Source organism: Lemur catta, chromosome 4 (assembly GCF_020740605.2).
Source record: "Lemur catta isolate mLemCat1 chromosome 4, mLemCat1.pri, whole genome shotgun sequence".
NCBI lineage: Eukaryota > Metazoa > Chordata > Mammalia > Primates > Lemuridae > Lemur > Lemur catta.
Genome location: NC_059131.1, coordinates 116,570,640 through 116,595,669, shown reverse-complemented (window position 1 = coordinate 116,595,669; position 25,030 = coordinate 116,570,640). Strand labels below are relative to the sequence as shown.

At 43.0% G+C, this 25,030-nt stretch overlaps 2 protein-coding genes and 1 long non-coding RNA gene across 4 annotated transcripts in view; all 3 read right to left on the bottom strand.

The window, feature by feature from the left end:
• Positions 1-2,256: 2,256 nt before the first annotated feature.
• LOC123637412 lies at positions 2,257-9,184 on the bottom strand. Of its 2 annotated transcripts, XR_006734871.1 has the most exons (3): positions 9,160-9,184; positions 8,345-8,417; positions 2,257-4,420 (listed from the first exon to the last, which is right to left on the bottom strand). It is a non-coding gene; the product is annotated as an uncharacterized LOC123637412 (long non-coding RNA). The 2 variants fall into 2 exon arrangements; XR_006734870.1 differs by lacking the exon at positions 9,160-9,184 and having other exon boundaries at positions 8,345-8,879.
• Positions 9,185-11,582: 2,398 nt separating this feature from the next.
• On the bottom strand, positions 11,583-19,251 carry LOC123637409 (neurotrypsin-like). Its single transcript, XM_045550599.1, has 3 exons — positions 18,964-19,251; positions 15,534-15,675; positions 11,583-14,634 (listed from the first exon to the last, which is right to left on the bottom strand). The coding sequence occupies exons 1-3, from the start codon at positions 19,217-19,219 to the stop codon at positions 14,346-14,348; spliced, it is 687 nt and encodes a 228-aa protein (XP_045406555.1). The 5' UTR covers positions 19,220-19,251; the 3' UTR covers positions 11,583-14,345.
• The window catches only part of LOC123637410 (protein NDNF-like), a 46,924-nt gene continuing 40,964 nt past the window's right edge, over positions 19,071-25,030 (bottom strand). Inside the window, exons 4-6 of the mRNA XM_045550600.1 lie at positions 24,152-24,330; positions 22,282-22,423; positions 19,071-19,160 (exon numbers count right to left, since the gene is read on the bottom strand). Of these exons, the coding sequence (XP_045406556.1) occupies positions 22,316-22,423; positions 24,152-24,330 (287 nt within the window). The 3' untranslated portion in view covers positions 19,071-19,160; positions 22,282-22,315. The remainder of the gene's footprint in view (positions 19,161-22,281; positions 22,424-24,151; positions 24,331-25,030) is intronic.

Sequence of the window (25,030 nt, the reverse complement as noted above, 5' to 3'; positions counted from 1 at the left end):
GTAACCTATTAGGCTGTGGTTGTGCTAAGAATAAAACACAGTTTCAGTTCCATATAGAGCTGGCAAAACATTCAGGAAGCACAGTTTTCCAAGAGCTGAACTAATTATGCAACTGCGGCACAGCTCAGTTCGAGCTTCCTGTGGTCGTGGAGAAATGGACCGTAAGAAGCAGAATATTTTGTGACGGTTGGGGGCTGGCAGCAGAGTGGGCAGCTCACAGGAGGTGGGTCGTGACCCTTTAGCACAATCTGCTGAACAGGCTACATGAGCAACACAAAGACAGTCTCCACTGGCCTGTTAATCATGAGATGATTCTGGCTGGACTTGCATCTGCAGATACTTTCGAGAGGGATGTGGGAGCTGGGAGATCTGTGGCTCCAAAAGTTTACAAGAGCAGAAGACTCTCTGCCCGTGTGATCCATAGACAGGGCATGCAGGACGCAGCTGACGATGGGCAGAGCTGACAAAGGGGGGAGCAGGTGCAGAGTCACTGAATGATAGGCCACCTACAGCCTGTGACTTTGTCAACAAGATTGAAACTATAAAACAGTTTTGCATTGAAATTGCTCACTTTCAGACTGGTTTGGGTTTAACTGTAAAGGATAAACCTTGTTCCTGCTCTTTTGTGCATCAGAGATTTAGTTCGGGTCTAAATACCTTTGCTAGTACAGTCTCCCTAAAGGGACACAGTGTAAGAGTGGTCAGAGGTCAGACAGAAAAATCTCAAACTCATGGCTCTGCTACTTAATTGCGGTAGAACTAGGACAGGTTACTCAACTTCTCTAGGCTATAGTTTCCTCAATGGAAAAAAAAAAAATCCTTCCTTAAAGGACAACTGTGAGAATAAGACAAAGTAAGGAACCAGGCAGGAGTTCTAGATAAGAAAATCTCTCATGCTAATAGTTGCTATGGTTACCAGACTTCTGAAAACCCGCCAGATACTGGGAATTCAGAGGCCCAGGGCTGGCTAAGGTATGGGATCAGGAGTTCAGCTCAACACAGTTTTAGAGTTCTAGCCGGGCATGGGATACAGTCAACAGGTGAAGTTCTACTGCTTCGGCTGAGACTCTGAGCTCTTCAGTAAGGAGCTCAAGGGGTGAATTCTGGAGCAGGGGTACCTCCTCTTCTCCACATTGCTTCCTTCTCGGGTCTCTCTCTCTCTTTCTCTCTGTCTCCTTCCCTCTCTCTCTCTCTCTCTCTCCCCCCACATACATATAGGTCTTTGCTTGTTAACAGTACAGTTGACCCTTGAACAATGCTAGGGGTAGGGGCACCAGCACTCCCCACACACAGTCAGAAATTCATGTGTAACTTTTGATGCCCCCAAAACAACTGATAGCCTACTGTTAACTAGAAGCCTTACTGATAACATAGGTGATTAACTATTTTGCATGTTATATGTATTATATACTGTATTCTTATAATTAAGCTAGAGAAAAGAAAATGTTATTAATAAAATCATAAGGAGGGGAAAATATGTTTAGTATTCATTCAGTGGGAGTGGATCATCCTAAGGTCTGCATCCTCATGGCTTCACACTGAGCAGGCTGAGGAGGAAGAAGAGGAAGGTGAATCTTGCTGTCTCAGCGGTGGCAGAGGTGGAAGGAAATCTGCATGTGAGTGGTTCCTTGCAGTTCAGACCTGTGTTGTTCACGGGTCAACTATTAATCCGATCCAATCCTACCATCTTTATTCCCTTCCAGGTGTACCAGGCGCCATCACTGTGTGAACTTGTATTTGAGCGTGGTGTGTATGGGGGACTTGTCCTCACTGTGTCAGTTCTCCAGGAAGTACACAGCGAGATGGGGTAAAGAGAGTGGAAGGCTCGTGGTGGGAGTAACGTGTGGGGAAGATAAAGGGGAGACAGTAGTCTGGATAGGGTGACCGCAGGTGGTGACACATACGGGACACTCTATCAATCCAAGGGGAAGCTCCAGAGCCAGCTGCCCTTCAAGGCAGCCCTACGGTGGGCAGGAGTAGCCAGGCCTGAGTACCCTGCCCTGCTCGGTGACTGGCTGGGGCTTCCTGGACGAGCGTGGCCTCGGCTCGCGTGGCTGCCCGGCAGCTGTCCGCTCCCTGAGCTCGTCCCGCCGCACCGCACGCTCCTCCCCAGAGGGAGACAGGGCGCCCCTGACTGGGTGAGTCTTAGACCTGAGAGCTCCACGTGCTCACAGCTCCGTAGTGAAGACCATGACTCTGTCACAGCCTCTAGCACGTGCTCAGCAGTGTTTAAAATGATTCTCTTTAAGCCTCAAGACAACTTCAGAGATAATTTTTATTTTCTACATTTGAAAGGTGAGAAAACATAAGAGGTTAAGTTACTTTTTCCAAGTTCAACCGAAGGCTAGAAATAGCAGAGCCAGGGGATTTGAAGGTATGCAATGAAACAATCGTCCATGTAGAGTAGAAACTTGTCTTATATTCTTACAAAAATAGAGGGCACGCATTCAGCTTACCTAGAGAATGTAGGGATTTTGCCCTGGTCACAGTGGGGGGAGCAGGTAGGAGGAGAAGGGGGAGACAGGCTTTTGGACTAATCACGTGAATATGTGACAGAGGTCAGGACAACGTCTGGCTGTAGAAGGACAGTTCATAGCCGCTGCCTCCAGAATGTTGACCTGGACAGTCCACTCATATTAACATTCAGAAAGTAAGCACAGAGGAAAAGTATATGGTTGAGAGGGAGTGAGAGCGATTGCTCTAAAAGAAAAAAGATGGACTACATTTTGAAATAAAACTGGTAAAATTATTATCTGCAGAGTTAACAGTAATAAATAAGATGACAAGAATTAGAACCCAAAACTTTAAACACAACTTTGAGTGTCAAAAATATCTTCTCCAGATGCCTTATTTAATATGAATTTGCTGATCAGTTCGATTACCTTTCTGCAGTCAGTTGGGGCGTATTTCTACGGATAATGAAGATGAAAACAATGAGTCTTCGTACGTCAGCCAGGATCTGCCCCACCGGACTCGTGGGACACGTTGCAGCCTCTGCCTCCATTCCCGATCCAGGTGGACAGGCCCAATTCTACCTCCAGGTTAGTTGGGCTTGCACTTGGGTTTCAAAAAGTGATAAAAATTTATAGTTCACTTTGAATTTGATAAGATTCCGGGTAGTGTCTTCAGAATTCCATTTCATTAGCCTGTCCAAGGACTTCCAGATTCTCAACAGTCCTTACCAAACCAGGAACTGAAAGGCCAGCCCTTTTTTCATACATTTACAGAGCAAACAGAACCCGTGTCGGTTTATCAACGAGACGGGAAAGGAAGTTTCTCTCTCAGGAAGCTCAAGGCGGAATTTTGATAGATCCTTAGAGTGCAAAGGGTGGTCATTAAAATTTTAATCTCTTCACACGATTTCATACAGCTTTACATACACACCCAATACTGAGAACCCACAGACACCGTGATCTCTTTCTTCCCAGTGGAGGGTATTTGTTTAAACCTCCTTCCCAGAAGAGCTGGGTTGCTGGACTGGCTGGGGCTGCCTGGGCTCGCGTGGCTGCCCGGCAGCTGTCCACTCCCTGAGCTCGTCCCGCCGCACCGCACGCTCCTCCCCAGAGCGAGATAGGGTCGCCCCTGACAGTGCTCAGGCCCCAGGGAAAGAGGGACAACGTGACAATGGACGAGCTGAGCAGTGCTTCTCAGCACCTCAGAACTCAAGGTTGATTTGAAAGATGGCTTCCGATCTGGGGTTGTCGTGCAATATTTGTGACATACTTATACTAAAAAAATATTGGTTGTCTGTCTGAAATTCAAATTTTTTACTTTGCATTTTATCTAAACATCATCTGTATTTACTTACATTTTGAAAGTCTGCATCGTCTCTGGCAACCCTGCTCTAAGCACGGTCTCCAGAGCTGCAGAGCAGAGCTAAGGTGCCCATTTATTAATGTATGAGCTAGACAGTAAGGCAGAGTCCAGTAACCAAGCCATGGGGTCAGCTGGAGAGAACAAACAATGACAGATTAAAGGAAGAGATTTTGAGTTGTCGGAAGCAATAGAAGTTATTGACTGATCGGAACATGCACTGTGCAATATGATGGCGTTTGATGAAGGTAGGACAGTTGCTAGAAAGGAGTGTCTAAGAGGTAGTACTGTTATTACTCCTATTTTTATTTTATTTTGTACATTTTTTAAGCCAGTCGATACTCTATTGAATGGGTGAAGAAACTGAGGCACTCGGAGAGCGGGTGACCCACCCCTGGAAACACCGGCTGTGGAGTGAGGGTTTGAACCGTAGTCCGCCTCCTGCTGCTGCGCCTTGCAGCCTTGGTTCTCTCTTCAGGACAGCTTTGCTCTTTTATTTACTTATAAAAATTTTAGGTGCTTAAGGACATCAGAAACTCCCTTCTGAAGACAATTCCTCCATGCACAGGTTAGGGACGATCCGAAAAGCCAGACTTATCAGATTCTCCTTTAATATTTGTTGATTAATAAAAGAAAGATATTGTTTTAGAAGAGGACGTTTTAAATAATAGTAATATGTGGCATGTTGGTTGTCTAAAAAAGCCAGAATTCATGAGTACTCTCCTATTAGTTGCAACGTCTTGTATTTCAGGAGCATCTGACTTCTAATCTATTCATGGGTTCATTAAGACCCTGGTTGAGCACGTGTGTGTCAAGCCCTGCACGAGACACTGGACGTGGTCATGGAAAGGTGCCGTGTGCATAGTCCCTGCTTTCTGGGAACCTGTCGTTCTCTTCCTGCCTTTTGTGTAGGGCTGGATTTTTCCTTTGTCCCTCCAGAGCCCACCAACCCTGTTATGTGGCCCAGAAGACCAGCCTCTTCCCCTGTCATCTTCTGAGATCTCTGCTTTTCGCTGGGCTTGGTCCGTAGCAGGGTGGAGAGAGGCTGAGCTTTCCTGCCTGTGCACTCTCTCAGAGACATTCGCTCCCCCTCTGGAGCCTCTGGTTCTGTCGGCAGCCCCTCTCCACAGCCAGAGCCCTGAGTTCTGGTAAGTGTCCCCGTCTCCCGGTCCCCAACAGGCTTAGAGGTGATAAGGGCCTCTGCTTGTCGCTTATCTCCGGGGTTTTGCTACAGGTTGTTGGTCTCCTTAATCCTGTCCTGGCTTTTCTAGATAGTCTGTCAACTTAAGTATTTTTGGCGACCCCTTTGAGTGCATCATCTCTTTCCCTGGGACCCTGACTAATGCGAGCATGGCAATCCCTCCTATGGCTACTGCTTTGCAGATTGTCCATAAATTCTGACCAAAACAATAAATAAATTTGATCCAAAGACAAAAACACTGAAGCAACGAAATACGCTTAGGAGAAAGTAAAACTACAGGCCAGGAGTAGTAGCTCATGCCTGTAATCCTAGCACTCTGGGAGACCCAGATGGGAGGATCACTTGAGGTCAGGAGTTCGAGACCCCATCTTTACCCAAAATAGAAAAAATTATCCAGGCATGGTGGCACATGCCTGTAGTCCCCAGCTACTTGGGAGGCTCAGAGAGGAGGATCGTTGAGCCCAGGATTTTGAGGTTGCAGTGAGCTGTGATGATGCCACTGCAGTTTACCCAGGGTGATAGAGTGAGACTCTGTCTCCAAAAAAAAAAAAAAAAAAAAAAAGAAAAGAAAAGAAAGAAAGAAAGAAAGAAAGTAAAACTGCAATTGGCATGCATGCTGACTGCGCACCAAGGAAAAGAGAGGCCGGCAGTGTCAGTACAGTGGACCCATGAACAACATGGGGGTTGGGGGTACTGACCCCATGCAGTTGAAAGTCCACGTATAACTTTTGACTCTCCCAGAATTTAACTACTAATAGCCTACTGTTGCCTGGCAGCCTAACCAATGACATAAACAGTCAATTAGCACATATTTTGTATGCTATATGCATTATGTACTGTGTTCTTACAGTAAAGTAAGCTAGAGAAAAGAAAATATTATTAAGAAAGTCAGAGCCTGGTGCAGTGTTGTGCACCTGTGGTCCCAGCTACTCAGGAGACTGAGGCGGGAGGATCGCTTGAGCACAGGGGTTCGGAGGTTACAGTGAGCTACGACTGTGCCACTGCACTCCAGCCTGGGCAACAGAGCAATAACTCATTTCTAAAAAAAAAATGTTACTAAGAAAATGATAAGGAAGAGAAAATATATTCACTGTGGAAGAGGTGGAGGTGGAAGAAGAGGCAGGAGAGGCAGGTACAGTCAGGGTAAGTTTTATCGAGAAGAATCTGTGTAGAAGCGGAGCCACGCGGTTCAGGCTTGTACTGTTCAGGCTGCTTGTGTTGCACTGGTCAGCTACGCAGTGTGTTCCCGTTGCACTGACCAGGGCCCGCCCCACAAGGACTCGTGTGCATGATTTATCAACGCATCACGTACTCGCGTAGCCATGCAGAGAGCATCCCCTGCTAAACCACACGGTGCACACATTTTTGTAAATGTATCTTTTATATGCACGTATGCATTATCCACATCTCACATAAAGAAGAGCTGAAAGAACTGATTAGGTTTAGCAAGGAAGAAAGCCACTACCCAAGACAAATGACTGCTGTGTTTACTCAGACATTTCTCAGAGGACCAAGCATGCTTTGAGCTGCACTAAGAGATCTCATAAGGAATAAAGAAGGATGTTCTGGGGAAGAAGATTCTGCTTCTGTGGAAGGGAAAACTTTGTAACAGTGTGAGGTCCCAGAATAATTTTCCAGTTTAGCTATGTGCTGTTTGTTCATAAGAATCACTTTGGATTTTGGTCGCATAATATATTCGATACTTAAAAGGAAATTCTATGAGCTCAATTACATGGCATAAGTAGCTTTTTAAAAAGGTTTGCTGGGTGGTCCCTGATAGCCTCTCGTAACGTAAGGCTTGCTTTTTTTTGTTTTTTATTTTTTTTTGTCATCTGTTAAGAGACTTAATGGGAAACGGCATCTCACTAGAAATGCATAGGAGTTAATAGTCTTTTGCATATTACATGTTTGTGATATTAAACAAAAAATAACGTACAGTGTGTTCACATATATAAAAGTGGCGGAACACTGCCTGGCTTATAGCAACTGCTATGTAAGTGCCTGCTGGTATTATTGTTGTTGTCGTTGTTCTACTTTGATGACATCTTGTCACATCACAGTTCTAGTTCCAGCGGGTCAAGCGTCACTCCTCCAGCAGTGGCTGCGCTGCACCTGCCAACAGCACGGCCACCCCCAGCCTTTCCCTTCCCAGGGGTGGTATGTATTGGCTGTCACTACCCCCATCCCTGTGGGAAGTCACATCTGGTCTCTACTTCTACAAAGACCCCGAAAAGATGGAAAAGGAAGGGCAGGACACTGCTGAAAAGGCGGTGACCAAGCAGGAGCTTCAGAGCGTGGCCTGCCCGGCTCTCGAGTTTCTGCCCATCCGCCAGGCCCGGCTGCCGGTGCAGTGGGGCCAGCTGCAGCTCCGCCACCTGGGCCGCGACGGGGTGCAAGTAGCCCCAGACGGCCACACGGGATTCTCCCACAGAAGCTGCCTCCTGGGCAGATGACGGAGATGAGACTGAGGGGAAATCACCATCAGTCTCTGCATAAAAACAGAGTGCGACTCTGTGTCGGGCAATCACAGTGTGCCCTCGATCCCACGCAACCGCCGGTTACAAACACTGTCACCAGTAACTTTAAACTAGACCCGACTGTTCAAGCTATAAATTAGTTGTTAAAGCTTAGTTATTTAATAATTAAGTCAGACATTTCTAATTTTGTACTTTTTTATTTCCTCAAAATGTTTTCAAGTTGTTGTAAGATTCTGATTAACTTCTTGGTCATTTTCACAGAGCATAAGGCTTATTTTTATTTTTGGTTCATGTCAAAAGGTAACTAATATTAATTTGTCATTGCACTTATCATTTTTAGATACATAACTCATTGCAGTGGAAAAGACCTGAGAGATTTCTTTCTTTCTTTTTTTTTTTTTTTTTTGAAACAGAGTTTCGCTCTGTTGCATGGGCTAGAGTGAGTGCCGTGGCGTCAGCCTAGCTCACAGCAACCTCAGACTCCTGGGCTCGAGCGATCTTCCTGCCTCAGCCTCCTGAGTAGCTGGGACTACAGACATGCGCCACCATGCCCAGCTAATTTTTTTCTATATATATTTTTTAGTAGGCCAGATAATTTCTTTCTATTTTTTTTAGTAGAGACGGGGTCTCGCTCTTGCTCAGGCTGGTCTTGAACTCCTGACCTTGAGTGATCCACCTGCCTCAGCCTCCCAGAGTGGTAGGATTACAGGCGTGAGCCACCGCGCCCGGCCGAGATTTCTAAATAGAAGAAAACTCTGAGGTCGTCCCTCCCATATTGTAGAAACATTGCTTCTTTTAGATATGAATCCATATTTTTATCAGTTTGAAAGCAAAATATGATGTAATTGCCCACCTTTGACATGACTTTAACCAGGAAGCTTGTCCCTTTTTTAAGTCTTGAAAAAGTTCATCCATAGCAAGAAATCCTTCAAGAATAAAAATAAAACATCACTTTATTTAGGTTCAATTCAACCAGTACTTGTTGATCATTTATTATGTATTAGGCACAATTCTGGGCTCTGTAAATTCAGAGATGACTGAAGTGGCCCTGTCCTTAAGAAGTTCACTATTTCTTCCTGAAATGGGAAGCTAGACAAGGCATTCTAGAACAACGTGGGGAGTTCTTTAGCTGAAGCCTGGTATACAGAGTTCTGACAGAGCCCCAAAGGAGCCTGATGATTCCTTCTGAAGGGAGCTTGGTCTTATTTGGTTACATGCCTGTCCCCTTTAAGAGACTAGACTCTGCTTGAGGACAAGGACCATGTATTCATTGCTCTTTATTCCTACTGAAAGTACAGGGCTCAACTTATCTTTTTCATAGAAAAGAAAGAAAGAGACGGAGAAAGAGAGAGAGAGAGAGAAGTAGAAAGGAAGGAAGGAAGGATGTTATTTGCTAAATTGTGTATTCCCAAAATTCATATGTTGAAGTCCTAACCCCAGGTATCTCCTAACCCCAGGTATCTCAGAATGTGACTCTATTTGGGAATAGAATCCTTAAAGAGGTAATTAATATGAAAGAGGTCACAAAGGTGGGCCCTAATCCAATATGACTGATGTCCTAATAGGAAAAGGCAATCAGAACACAGATGGACACAGACACACACAGAGGGATGACCATGTGAAGACACAGGGAAGATGGACATTTACAGGCCAAGGAGACAGACAGACCTCAGAAGAAACCAAGCCTGCTAACATCTTGATCTCAAACTTCTGGCCTCCAGTACTGTGATACAATAAATTCTTGTTGTTTAATCCATTTGGTCCATGATATTGGTTATGGCAGCTCTAGTAAACTAATACAGAAAGAAGGAAAATAAGAGGTGATTCTTGAGTCAAACACCAAAGAGCAAATATGATTTTTCCAAACTGGAAAAGGAAAAAGGAATGATTAATTCTGTCCAGAATAGGAAAAGAATCAAGATTTCACAGAAGAGATGACATTTGAGCCAAGCATTGAGGGGTTGCCAGAATCTGTCACTTGGAGAAGGAGAAAAGAGGTTAAAGCATAAGAGGAAGAGGGACCTTTTCACAAAGAACCACACGCACTTGGAAAATGGGCCCAGCAGGCTGTCTGGGCTGTGAGTTTGAGGTGCAGGGGTAACGGGAGATGAGTTGGGCAAGTAGATTGAAACCGGACTGTGGAAGACCAATGGTCGACCACGAAGGGAGTTCGCATAGTAGAAAGAATTGATCAGGTCTTTAGATTAGAGACAGACACCAGGAAGGGAGGAAGGGAAGGGTGAAGAGAGAGCAGGAAGTTAAATAGCGTCTGTCATAATGGTGCAGACAGAACGGTAGGAGGTTCTGAAGTGGACAGGGAGCCATAGAATTGAAAAGTTGAAAGTCAGTGTAACATTGTGGGTAGAACCTCTACAAGTGACTGACCACAGCAGAAGCTGTGTCCAAAAATAATACTAAGATTCTGAGTTGGTAAAGAGAAGAGGACTATACCAGGGTCAGAAATACAAAGTCGGGAGCAGGTCTTGGCTATGGTTGATGGGAGGTGATGATTTGATTTGAGATGAGATGTATGACAAAATCAATGTGTGTTGCAGTAATTAGGAGAGATCTAGAAGGGAGAGCTTCACCCTGTGACAGGGGGATTTAATGGTATCTGGCCCCCCATCAAGCCACGGAGGCCACATCACATCAGAGCAGACCTCCCATGTCTGGCTGTGTCCCAGGCTGAGTTGTAAACCACTAATGGACACACTGTGCCTTCTGTGGCCCCAACCCTGCTGACTTCTGCCCTTGAGTTCCCACATATCACATTTGGCTGTCATCTCTTCTTACAACGATCCTTTCCCTGAGAAAGAATAGGCTCTGTAATGTGCAGTAACAAACACCCCCAAATCTCAATGGCTCAAAACAACGATACTTCATTTCTTGTTCACATGACATGTCCATGTCATCATTGTCCTTCCTCTGGGTCCTGGCCATGGAGCCACTGTTCACAGTCATCATGGCACAGGGAAGAGAAAGCTTGGCAAAGCCTCCAGGGCACTTGAAACTTCCATCCCAGGGAGGCCCAAGGGGAAAGAGGCACCTGCCTGTGTGGACGCAGTCCAGACGGTGCATGTGAGGAGGCGGCCTTGACCTCCCAGCCTTCACAGTTGCTATGCCCTTCCCATGTTCCTTCCCAGGAGCATGGAAGCCCTCCGCAGCAGAGAACCCTGGCACATGCTACACTGACCCAGTGATCAAGGCGAAGGCGTCAGTGATCAGCTATGTTGGGAGTGTGACCCGAGAGGCCGTGACAAGAAGGCATCTGACCTCTGTGGTCTCCCCCACAGACCCGCAGCCTTCGTCTACTCACGGGGACATCAGACTGAGCACATTCTACAACGCGCTTGCCCGGGACGCCTCAAAGCTGCCTAGGTCACCAAAACAAGGAAAGCCTGAGAAACTGTCATGGAACAGAGGAGGCTAAGAAGAGATGACAGCCAAATGTGATACGCAAGGGGCTCTGTGGAATCCTGGAGAGAAAATGGACATAAGGTGAAAACTAGTGAAATCATTCAGATAACGTGTGGAATTTAGTTAATAGTGATGCTAAGTAAGGTCGGTCCCTTAAGTATGACAAAGGTAGCCTGGTAATGTAAGATGTGACCGCAGAGGGACTGGGAAAGGGGTGTGTGGGAACTCTATGTACTGTTCTTGAAACTTCTCCGTAAGTCAAAAGTATTCTTAAGAAAAAAAAAGAGATGGCCGGGCACGGTGGCTCACGCCTGTAATCCTAGCACTCTGGGAGGCCGAGGTGGGAGGATCGCTCAAGGTCAGGAGTTCGAGAGCAGCCTGAGCAAGAGAGAGACCCCGTCTCTACTAAAAATAGAAAGAAATGATCTGGACAGCTAAAAATATATATTGAAAAAAATTAGCCAGGAATGGTGGCACATGCCTGTAGTCCCAGCTACTCGGGAGACTGAGGCAGTAGGATCGCTTGAGCCCAGGAGTTTGAGGTTGCTGTGAGCGAGGCTGACGCCACGGCACTCTAGCCCGGCTGACAGAGCAAGACTCTGTCTCAAAAAAAAAAAAAAGAAAAAAAAAAGAAGAACAGGGTCTATATAAATTAAACACAGGTCAAAAGACAGTGTGATTATCAGCGCAGTCTGTATTTAGTTTAGAAAATAAAATGAATGAAACAAATCCCTTCTATAATAATAGAACATGCCTAGTTTGTAACGCTGTATGTATATAAATAATTCTTTAATATGGAAAATCTGCTTCAAAGAACCTTTTACTTTAAGGAATTTTTCCCACCAATGATCCGCTTCTGCCGACGGTGCAGTAACATCAGCCCACAGACAGACGCCAGGGGCCCTGAAGGAGGAAGGTCAGGAGTTAGACCCTCGCTGCTGATGGAGGGGTAAAGGCACAATAAGTGTTGTACTCCCCTGATGCTTCCTCCTCTATGTCAAAATCCCTTTCTCTGCAAATTGTAGGATAACTTTTCCTATAATGAAGATAAAAAGTGTCCTCATTCGACCAAATGGTAGCAAGTTGCAAACACATGGGAAATTTTATGAGGTTTTAGCTCCAAGGGGTTTTAGGGCTTCTGAGTCGTGTGACCCCGTCTAGTGCCTTGTCCTGGTCGTGTCCTGCTGCCAACTATAGAAGCTGTCCCGGAGTTCAGGAATGTCAAACAAAATAAGAGAATGGCAAAGGCAGTAAGGGTCTAAATGACTCACTTTCCAAATACACCACTGTTCCAAGCCACAGATGAATATGTAACTCAAAGGAGCAAACATTCCCAGGCTAGAATTCCGATCTGAATTTACGTTTACTCGGGGTATTAACGTATGAAAAGGGTTTGCTAAGCCAATTTAAGTGGTCAACTGTATTGATGGGTAATACAGTCAAACTTCCCCAGGTAACAGACTTCTGTCAGGAACATACAAAAAAGAGTTCAATGAAAATGACATGCAAGGTGGTGTAAAAAAGAAGGGCAAATCTAACAGATATGACCAATTTTTAAAATAATTTTAGAAAGCAAGAGAATGTATATAGAGGTACTTTGCTTCTTTGGTTAAGTACGTGTGGATCAGGCACAGATACGCGCTGTCTTTCCATTTGCGTAAGGACAGAAGGGTGGGCATCTTGCCAAGAACACGAGACCTCATGGGGACTAATGGTCTCCCATGATACTCAGGTAGAGGAGAGCCCAGTGGGGAATTAGCAGTCGTTATTTCTTGATGGAGAAAGAGGTCCGACAATGTGTGCCAAGATGACTAATTTGCCAAATGATCTCAGAGGCATGCTGTCAAATTGTAACTTCAGCTCTTAGAATATGAGTCCTCTAGATGACACTGCATATTATAGGATATTAGAAAAAAAACATAAGTTTCCAATAGTGCTCCAAGTTGGCTAAATGTATATGATGCCAAGAAAAGGAATGATGTAACAGTGAGCAAGCAAAACCTGAAGTTGACATCACTCTGAGACAAAGCACCAGATTGCAAGAGAATAAAATGTATTTAAACCCACAAACTGTTATAAAAAATAAATAAAAAGCAAAATGAAGTTCATTTATAAAAGGACCCCATCAGATGACCAATGACCAATGACTTGAGTTTGAATCACCTTATAGAAGTCACCAGTCAAGAGTGTGAATATCAAATCAATCGGTTCCTGAGCCAGTTTCTGTAATCTAGCTAGTGTAGCAGGAAATCTTTTTACTTGAGGTCTGGCAACATTGTTATAACCATGGAAAGGAGTCAAAATAAGTATTGCCACAACTCCAGAAAGGCATAAAAACAAACACATAAACAATGAAGAAACAAACCTACGGTAGCTCATCTTTTAGAATAGGTTTACATAGAAGTGTAGTAAAATATTTCACAGTTATTGAATTTTTATATTTTATAACTACTTCAGGGATTTGACATAATCCAAAGAATCAGTTATATTCAATTTGTAAGTGTAGTTTAAATTATTGAAGGGAACTTAATAATCAGAATGTAGAGAAAACTGTCTTACCAATTCCTATGTGTATGTATATGTATATGTAAAAAAATAAAGCACAAGGAGTTGTCAATGTTCTGTCTACACTCAAAAGCTCCTCAGATAGTGAAGAATCATATTAACAACATCCAGAATGCTCTAAAATGCTTAAAAGAAAAAAATGTTTTTAAACGTAAAAAAAAAACCAACATCCAATTCATTTATTGCATTCATTTATTGCACTGTCTTTGGCAGTTATTAAAAGGTTTTAGAAAAGAATAATACTCAAATACTTAGATGTACCTGATCTTAACAAAAGCCAATGGCACAAAAATATGAACTTTCAATGCAGACAAAGAGATGACTGTTCTTTTCAGCAAATGTAGCAAGACCTTATCCTACAAAAAATTATTTTAAAAAAATTAGTAGGGCGTGGTGGTGCACACCTGTAGTCCCAGTGACTTTGAGAGATTCACGTGGAAGGATCGTGTAAGCCCAGAACTTGGAGGTTGCAGTGAGCTGTGATCACAGCACTGCACTCCGGCTTGGGTGACAGAGAGAGAGACCCTGTCTCAAAAAATAAAATAAAAAAAAAATATAACAGAATAAAATAAGAGTGAAGAAGTGCCTTTGTTGGATTCATCTCTCTATTTCCATTGCTTTCCTTTTTAAGACGGAAATATCAATTCTGGATCTTCAAGGACAGCTTTATTTCATCCAAAGAAGGGAATATAGGAACCGTTAAGAATGTACAAAGGGGGTGATCCCAGGGATCACAGTTTCTGGAAATCCGCTCCTAGCCCTGAGCATGCTCTCTCTGCAAGCCCCACCTGGGCAAGTTTGCCAAGAACCACTGCTCTAAATACTACCACCAGGAGCAGGCACTGACTGCATACGTTCTTGCTGCACGGGACTTACGTCACCAAAGCCCTCCTTGGAGTAACGAGGTGGGGGTCAGCATCCCGTGGCTTGCTTAGGGCCCCAGAAGGCGGCTCACCTTTCTTACTGTTACCTGACGCTTTCTTGCCAGAATAATCGCAAATAACGCCCGCATCCTCGCTGTGGCGGCAGTTGTGTCTTCCGATGTCCTGCTTGATGCAGTCAGCCAAGGACCTCTCATGTCCTGTGCACTTCACGTTGTCCACGTGGATGGGTCCTGCTCCTTCCCCAAAGTAAGCCACGCCTCGTGCTCTGGCGGGGCCCCTGCAAACAGAGCCTTCTTAGGCACACGGAGAGTCAGTCCATCACGCGTCTGAGCAAATCACAGCCTGTGCCCCCGTTCCACGTTCTCTAATTTTTGCATATTAAAATTAGCCTCTGCATGTGCTAAAAACCATTTATTTCATGACTGTCAAAAAAAAAAAAAAACCCTAGCCTGTAATCCTAGCACTCTGGGAGGCCGAGGCAGGAGGATTGCTCAAGGTCAGGAGTTCAAGACCAGCCTGAGCAAGAGTGAGACCAAGACCCCGTCTCTACTAAAAAAATAGAAAGAAATGATCTGGACAGTTAAAAATATGCAGAAAAAATTAGCTGGGCATGGTGGCGTATGCCTGTCGTCCCAGCTACTCGGGAGGCTGAGGCAGGAGGATCACTTGAGCCCAGGAATCTGAGGTTGCTGTGAGCTAGGCTGATGCCACGGCACTGTACCCAGGGTGAGAAAGTGAGACTGTCTGAAAAAAAAAATTTTTAACTAAAAATAAGTAAATAATTTAACTTTAAAAAAAGAAAAAAATAGAAATGTTTAGTGATGGAAGATTCCTGTGCCCAAAAAGATGCTTCTAAAGTTTCTCTTAGAATTAAATCTTTTTTGTGTAAAACTCATTTAATGATATTAAATAATAATAAATGGTCATTGGATCAAATTTGCATTTGCATTGTATCAAATATTGTATCTTACGTGACATAAGGTTTCTCATGATAGAAAAATTTGCATAGACTCTACCTGTTACTTTGTTATAATTCTGAATCAAATCAACATGCTGCCAGTATTTTCAGCTGAATAATATAAATGAATTTTAGATAAGAAGTAACTCATTAGAACAAGCACAAAAAAGTCAGAAATGGGCACCAGTAACCACCACAAACAACGAAGCTTTCCTTACTTAAAGCCAAGCTGCCGACAGACCACAGCTGCGTCCTTGTCACTCCATCCATCGTCGCAGATGGTTCCCCACTGGCCATGGATAAAAACCTCCATGCATCCCTCCTTCTTGTTTTCTCCATACACCAGTCGGAGAGGAAAACCTAGGCCGCCATTCGAGAGCATTAGAACAGCTGAAACAAGCATGAAGCATGAGAGACTCAAACTCCTGGGCTCAAGCGATCCTCCTGCCTCAGCCTCCCGAGTAGCTGGGACTACCGGCATGCGCCACCATGCCCGGCTAATTTTTTTCCATATATATTTTTAGCTGTCCAGATCATTTCTTTCTATTTTTAGTAGAGATGGGGTCTCGCTCTTGCTCAGGCTGGTCTCGAACTCCTGAGCTCAAGCGATCCTCCCACCTCGGCCTCCCAGAGTGCTAGGATTACAGGTGTGAGCCACTGCGCCTGGCCTTTACAAAATCTTAATATAAAATATTTGGGAAAGCTAAACAATCTCTGGGTATACAGTATCTTTAATTATATATCTCAAATTGATTTCTAGCAGTTTTCTTTAATTTTTCCTGTAACATTGATATAATACACTATTTTTGGAAAATAATACTATCTCTTAGAAAAAAGACAAAATATAGCATAACTACAAATTAAAAGTCTAATTTTATACTGTAAAACTGAGTAAGAGGCAACCTCACTGGGAAAGAAATCTTTGCTAGGGCTTAACACTCTGAAGTTTAGAATCTGTGTCACGTTAAAGTGAGAAGTCCGGCCGGGCGCAGTGGCTCACACCTGTAATCCTAGCACTCTGGGAGGCCAAGGCGGGTGGATCGCTCAAGGTCAGGAGTTCAAGACCAGCCTGAGCAAGAGCGAGACCCCGTCTCTACTAAAACAATAGAAATAAATTATCTGGACAACTAAAAATATATATAGAAAAAATTAGCCGGGCATGGTGGCACATGCCTGTAGTCCCAGCTACTTGGGAGGCTGAGGCAGGAGGATCGCTTGAGCCCAAGAGTTTGAGGTTGCTGTAAGCTAGGCTGACGCCACAGCACTCACTCTAGCCCAGGCAACAGAGTGAGACTCTGTCTTAAAAATAAATAAATAAATAAAAATAAAAAATAAATAAAGTGAGAAGTCCACGTATTTACTCCCCAGAAATTGCCTCTCACTCACACAGGCGCTAACTGTATTCTTACCAGAACTACTTTTACTGGCTTAGAATTTTACTTTTGAGTATTCCACCTACTGCAGACGGAAAAGAGTGTGCTAAATGGGCTAAAGCTAATTTTGAGAAGAGTTGCATTCACATTTAAAGTTCAAGTGCAGAAGTAAAAGTAAGTAGTAAAAACCTCTACTGTTTCTTTTTTCTTTTTTCTTTTTTTTTTTTTGAGACAGAGTCTCACTCTGTTGCCCAGGCTAGAGTGAGTGCCGTGGCGTCAGCCTCACTCACAGCAACCTCAGACTCCTGGGCTCAAGTGATTCTCCTGCCTCAGCCTCCCGAGTAGCTGGGACTACAGGCATGCACCACCATGCCCGGATAATTTTTCTATATATAGTTTTGACTGTCTGTATAATTTCTTTCTATGTTTTAGTAGAGACGGAGTCTCGCTCTTGCTCAGGCTGGTCTCGAACTCCTGAGCTCAAACGATCCACCCACCTGGGCTGCCCAGAGTGCTAGGATTACAGGCGTGAGCCACCGTGCCCAGCCTCTACTGTTTCTTAAATGCTGTTATTTGTATCAGTAAACCACGATCTCCTTCTCTAGGCTTATCTTTTCAATATAAAGTATTTTTTAGTAAGTGGGAAAGTAACGATCTATTTGACTGAATAAATGGTCATATGATCATTTCCTCAAAGGATATGTCCAAAGACATAATGTTCTTTGGACAAATGACTTGAGTTAATAGACACATTACTGAGATTAGAATAGAACCAAAGAGATTCATAATAGTGATCACATATTTTATTAATCATTATCACCTTCCGCTTTTTAAATTTTTAAAAAATACTTTTAGAGTCCTAGAATTAAAAAGAGTTTCAGGTGAACTGGAAAGGTCAGTTGTCCTAACCCTCCGATGTAGTTAACAACACAGGCCTGCAGAGAACTCAGATTACACGGTATTCTGTCACCAGATGTGGTGACAGAGCACATCTGAGCTGTCACCCCAAGACCCTAATACTTCCTCTCTGGGGTCGAGAGGGTCCAGCTTCCTTCTCCCCAGCCACACGCAATCATTTATCACATAATCCTGGGGGGATCAAAAGAAGAATAGAGCAAGGGACAAGGAGAACAAATACAAAGAAAGAAAATTGGAACTCTAACCCGCAAGGGATAGAATAAAAACGTGTATTTCTACTTGATATAATGCTAGATTAGTGCAGTGAGTCACCACAATCTCACCGTTCAGAGTACAACGAGGAATAACCATCCACTTTGATGAACTTAAAGTATGCAATATGCTTAATGCTGTGGGAATCAACAAGTTTTGTTACTTTATAATGTGAAGATTTCAGCTTCACGGTCCCAAAACAAATGGATACAAGAAGGGGCTGGTTCAATTCTGAGGCTAAAAGGCTACCTATGACATTTTAACATCCACTCACACACACTCACACTCACACACACACACACACACACACACGTGGATGCATGTGTAGGTACATAACAGAGCTACAAGAGCATTTCTGGAAAGTCTTCCAAATGCCTCCTTCTGTATTTTTCTGGGGTATTTATTCTCCCCTACTTGTCAGACATTGAGAATCTGTCAAGAATGTTTAACTGTTCTTTGCCCATAAAAGGTTCTGTATCCAGAATTATTGCAAGACTGTTAGAGGAGTTAGTGGCCTTTGATCCAACTACAAAGCTAAAAAAAAATTATAATTTGGGAGTAGCAAAGGTCCCTGATGGGTTTCTGGAATACAAGAGCATCTTAGAAAGATGGGTGGGCTATTAACTGCAAGGAATCCACTTAGAAGCCCCCTGACAATCTCGAGAGAGCAATGGCTGGCCAGGGACAACAACTGAATCCTTAGATGCAGGGCAGAGCTGGGGTGGCGGTGAGGAGATGGAATTTCTTTTTTTTTAATCCTGTCTCACATAGTTCATTAGAATTCAAAGTAAATAAAAACCAGAGCAGGGGACCAAGGAGTAGGGGGATGGATATTGCAGCTTCTTTAGTCCATACCTCGGATACATGTGATCCTAAACATTTTAGAAACTTCAGCTTCTAAGTAAAGAAACCCAATTTAGGGGTAGACATTTCATAGTTGGTGGAGAGACTCAAAAGATTGTTTTTTCTCTGCATAAAATTGACTGACAATTAGACAGTTGTGGGAAATAGACCCCCCCAAAAGCGCCATTGCACATTCTGGAGCAGCAGGTGGAGGTGCAGCAGCCACTGAATTAGGGATACCGAGAGCCAGGCCAGTCCTCACCCAGAGAAAGTCTGTGTCCCTCGCTGCCAGGGTAGCAGGCGACTCCAACGTCCTTGCGATGGCCACAGTCATGCCGCCCCCAGGGCTTCCTGGAACAGTCGAGGAAACTGGTTTCCTTTCCGGAGCAGGTGACATCGTCCAGCCATATGGGACCCATGCTTTCTGGGAAGTGGTTTGCGGAGGTTTGTTTGCCGTATCTGTGACAATAAAACAAACATGGCTGGTAGACTGCTGGCTTCAAGGAACCACCACACATAAAACAACCTCATGAAGTGTCATGACTTCAGAGGGTAAGCATTTGTTCCTTTCCTACCTTGGGGACAAAGTTCTAAGAGCTATGTTTGCTCCATCACACATGTTGGTCATCTTAAAAATTTTCTATTATTTCACTGGGTAACTAATGAATAACTAAACCTCTTTCCCCATTCATTCTTGTGTTTTGTCTGCAATGTAACCCGCCCATCAAAGAGAATGCAGACAAAGAGGAAAACCCTCAAATTCCTGACCATAGAAGTCACAGTGTGGACCAGACGGTGAGAACACGGAGCTCGTGTTGGCCACCTGAGCTCACTGATTCCATCTGCTTCTCCAGGCTTCTCTGCTAACTGACCTCTTCTCCGCTAGGAAAAGTGCGGATTAGTTCAGGGATGACTCAGGCACTGTTCCTAATCCGTGATGAAATTTGGATTTCGGCCCATTAATATCAGAATGACAATGTTCTTGGCTTTTCATAAGATTATAGAAACCCAACTTTTTATAAATTATATTTGCATTCCAGCTGACTTTATTTGTAACATTGCACTACCAAAAAACTAAATATGTTATAACAAATATATACGTTGCAGAATAGGAAAGATCTACAAAATAAAAATGGTAATTTAGTCTACAATCCTTTCATTCTCCCCCAATTTTGTTTTCTTTTGTCCCATAAAATCCAAACCTCCAGAAATCACTGAGTTTAAGGATATTTTAGGTATCTTTCAGTTTGAACAGTCTATGAAATCCAACTCTTACTCATAAGTTTTATGTCCATCATCTCCCTCAATTCATGTTCTTATTATTTCTGTGCTAAGAATACAAAGAGATCTTTCTCCCTGGCATGAGTTTTCTTAATTTCTTTCTATACAAGCATTTATTAAAGAACATTTTACTAAATTAAAACAATGAAACATTTAATAGACCGTTCTAAGGCTTTTTTTCCTATTTGCTAATTAGGCCTTAACTAGAAAAGTAATTCACCTAAATGTCCCATTGCTATCATTTTTCACCATTCTTACATGAAATGCCCCAATCTGATTATCATCTATCCTTATCAACCATATAACATACAACAGGAAGTCATTTTACTTTGGGATTGCATTTGTACAAAGAAACCTAAAAAGTTTATCCTTTTCTCATGCCCCCAAAAATTATTTTTCAAAAATTCCTCCCTAAACTACAAGTAAATGTAGCACATGCTTTTACTACCATCCAAAACAATCACTTAAAACTTCTAACACACATTATTGAGAACATTTTTAGAATCAGTAAGTTTGTATACTACTGTGTATGCAAGAAAAACCGAATGGATTTATGAAACTAAATAAAATATGGAGAAAAAAAATCAATGTCATTCGTTTTCATTAATAAGGAAAAAATGTGGATATAAATAGTAAACAATAGGATTTATGACTCTCTAAATCTATGAAATTGGAGTATAGTTAACAGTCTAATAGAGATTTACTTAAAATGACACGTATTAAGTAATTCTCATTAATTAAATGTCAATACACTGTATTTATTTGGCTGTTACGTCATAGCCCTTTACCCAATAAGCGCTCTGCCCAAGAATATTCAAGACATGGCACAATTACATGCATTTATATCTTCCTGATAGCATTATTGTAACAGGCAAAATTAAACTAAACTAAATATTCAATAAGTTATGGTATGAACCTTCTATGGATATTGTTATTAAAAATTATGACTACATAGCAATATAATGGTAAAAAATATGGATATAAAAATTACACGTCCACTACTAGCACTGATATAAAGTCATACACACAAATTATAATAATGATGGTGTAAGAATAAAACATTATGGATTTTTTAAAATTTTCTTTCTTTTCCAAACTTTCTCTGTTTTATGTTACTTTTATAAATTTTAAAATATACATTTAAACACAGCTTTACCTAGCTTGAATGAAGGCATATTTTTAAGATGGAATGAATATTTGCAAATAGCTCTATCTGAAGCTGCAATGAAACAATGTTGCCAATTTTCTTCAAGCTTCAAACAATTCCTTCAAGCATGACACAGAGACACGAAAAACAAGAAAGAATGGGCGTTCATTCAATATTTAATGGAAAGGCATCATTTGCGGTTACGGGGACATACTTGGGTCTGCTCTGGAATGCACTGTGTGTGGCAGGGGATGAACGTCCCCAGGGTGACACTTGGCTTTTACGTGAGTGAGGGCAAAGGCGAGTTCTAGAGGGCGTCTCATAACAAGAGGGCTGTTTTTCTCAAATAAAAGTGAGAATCACCATCACATTCTGAGAAAGGGAATAATGAAACACGAAAGCATTTGACACCGGACGTCTCTGCAACGTTAGACACGACGATGTCGAAACTAATGACATGCAGCAGTATTGGAGCGTGAGAATAAAATCGAGCAAAGTCTTGCTGGAAGAGACACAGAGAGACCTAGAAGTCACCCTGGCTTCAACCAATTGTTCAAGACGAGGGGTGGTGGCGGGAAAGGTGAATGAGACAAACAGCAAGACATGATCACCCATCACCTTACAAACTGTCATGGCTTTTATTGTTGTGCTTCCCTAGATAGGCAGAGAGATGATAGCGAATATGCATTTGTAGTATTATAGAAATTCCAGGCCGGGCGCGGTGGCTCACGCCTGCAATCCTAGCACTCTGGGAGGCCCAGGCGGGAGGATTGCTCGAGGTCAGGAGTTTGATACCAGCCTGAGCAAGAGTGAGACCCCGTCTCTACTAAAAATAGAAAGAAATTATCTGGACAGCTAAAAATATATATAGAAAAAATTAGCCGGGCATGGTGGCGCATGCCTGTAGTCCCAGCTACTCTGGAGGCTGAGGCAGGAGGATCGACTGAGCCCAGGAGTTTGAGGTTGCTGTGAGTGAGTCTGACGCCATGGCACTCACTCTAGCCAGGGTGACAGAGTGAGACTCTGTCTCAAAAAAATATAAATAAATAAATAAATAAAATAAAAAAAGAAAGAAATTCCAATAGAGATTACACAATAATATTTTTAAAGACAGAATCTGGCATTCAGCTGCCTCATCCCAGTGAGCCTTACTTAAATCCCAGCTGCTGACAAACCACATATGTGTTCAGCACCGTCCAGCCGTCGTCAGAGACAGAGCCCCACTGTCCCTGGTGATACACCTCCAAGCAGCCCTCGTGGCTGCCTTTGCCCCCTGCGAGTCTGATGGCCCCATCTGTGATGAGAAGGAGACACAGAGACTAAGCAAATCAACGCTCAAAAACAGGCAAAACAATGCTGTCATTTCATGAGAACTATCAGCAGCTCCAGGCCTCTTGTTAAACTTGTATCACATCTGTGCTCGGTGACCTGGGGTTACTGTATCGATGCTGAAGTGTGACAGTGTCCCTTTCTATGTGTACTCCTGTCCTCTGAGTAGAAAAATATATCCTGATATAATTCCGAAGTATCTATTTAAATTTTTCTGGACTAAGTAATATTTGTGATGTTTCCTATAACATTAGTCTTTGAAATCTAAGCAGCATGGGCCATTTAAATGTAAAAAGTAAGAACACATATTAACTTGGAGATGGTTCAAAATTTCAACTGCAAATAAAAAATATTAAAATAAGACGACAGAAGAAACTATTCTGGATAAAGGACAGTCTGTCGGGTCAATGCATTTATTATTCCTTAGGCGTCCATGAGTCATAAACACTGGAACGCACATCTTGCCTTTGTTCTTTTATTGATGACACAGATCTGAATTGGAATCTTATTAACTGAATAATTAAAAGAGCTTCGAAGCAGATACACAGGACAATAAATTTAAATTTAAAAAATGTAGATTTAAAAGCCATTTTCCATCCCAAATAATCCAAATAGTCCTCCTATCAAACATATATATAATCTTGGGTAAAAGTCAGACTTCTCATGAATCTCTGGGATCATTTAAAGCAAATAAAGGTCTCTTAGCAACAGAACCATTTACGAACATAACACTGCACTGTCTGCAAGGCACGCGATGAGTATTACCTCATCGGACCATCACAGCAACGCTACAAGGCTATCTTCATTTGAAAGAGGGGGAAATTGTGACTCAAGAAGATCATGTGCTCTGGTTTAAAATCTGGCATAAATTATCTATTTTTATTGACTACCAATGTGTTAATCTGCTAATAAAAACAAAGGCATGTAGAGAATTGTCAATAAAAATATAAATTTAGTATTTTGTAGGCTCCAAGAAGTTATTTTTTTAATTTTTATTAAAGAAAGATTTAAACAAAAAAATTTTATTCAAGTTCTTTTTGCCATAAAAACAATGGATTTGTGATAACTCAACTTCTCTTGACTGTTCATTTCCTTCTTCTCACCCCCAACATGTAATCACACACACACACACACACACACACACACACACACACACACACACACACCAGTCTGCACTCAGACACGCCCTTCTCCTACCCCCTGACATGTTTCCACAGTTGTGCTACAATCTGGAATAGTCTAAAAACTGAGCAAAGCTAATTGGTTTCTTTAATAGTGGGCTTTCGTCAGCAATCGCATCACTACGGTTTTACCAGCTTTAAACACCTTCTGAGAGTCAAGCCAAGGTAACAGCCGAATGGACTAAAGACGTAATCTTTACATCTACTGCCTGAAATTTATCACTGCACACTGATTTCATTACTGAACCCTACATTGCAACAAAGTCTCGTGTCCTGATCAAGTTTTACAGGACTGTAGAGCCTTAAATTGCACAATTCAGAAATATCTGTGAATAAGGAGATAGTATTTTGATATACGATTTGTGTTCATTTTTTTTTTTTTTAGTTTGATTTGGGGGATTGATGTGTGTGCCCACGTGGTGATACCATCTAAACTGAGGGTGAGGGGTGCCGGGGCAAGCCCCAGCGGTGCCGGGGCAGGGGTCCGCGCACGAATGGGGCCAAGTCCTTGCCTGTGACGGGGGTGCAGGATACTCCCGCGTCCTCTCCGTGGGCACAGTCGTGCTGCCCCCAGGAGCTCCTCGCACACTGCTCGACGGAGAGCTCGTTCCCCGTACAGCGCACTTCGTCCAGCACCACGGGGCCGGAACCTTCGCCAAAATACACCCCACTCCACGCTTTGGCGATGCCACTGTGGGAACACAGGATTCCGGATTAGACATCGGAAGTTGGTCTGGCGCATTTCTGTGGCCCCTGGTAAAAGCACAGTTATTAATCCTACTTGCCAACTCACTTCAAAGCTCATGCACGACTTTCTGTGTCTCTTTTTTGTTTGTTTGGTGTTCTTCTTCTCATTTTCAGCCCTTACACACGTTTCAGAGATCATTAGGGATGCCCCAATGTGTACCCTCCTTTTCTCCATTAATAATGGAACCTTGGCTGGGCACGGTGGCTCATGCCTGTCATCCTAGCACTCTGGGAGGCCGAGGCGGGAGGATCGCTCGAGGTCGGGAGTTTGAGATCAGCCTGAGCAAGAGCGAGACCCCGTCTCTACTAAAAATAGAAAGAAATTATATGGACAGCTAAAAATATATATAGAAAAAATTAGCTGGGCATGGTGGCACATGCCTGTAGTCCCAGCTACTCAGGAGGCTGAGGCAGGAGGATTGCTTGAGCCCAGGAGTTTGAGGTTGCTGTGAGCTAGGCTGATGCCACGGCACTCACTCTAGCCCGGGCAACAAAGCGAGACTCTGTCTCAAAAAAAAAAAAAAGGAACCTCAGATTTTCAGGAGGACAATGGCTATCTGGAATAAAGACCATTTCTCCCAGCCTCCCTCCCCTCCTTCTTTTTTTTTCTTCAATGTATTTTTTGTTGTAAATTGTCAAGATAG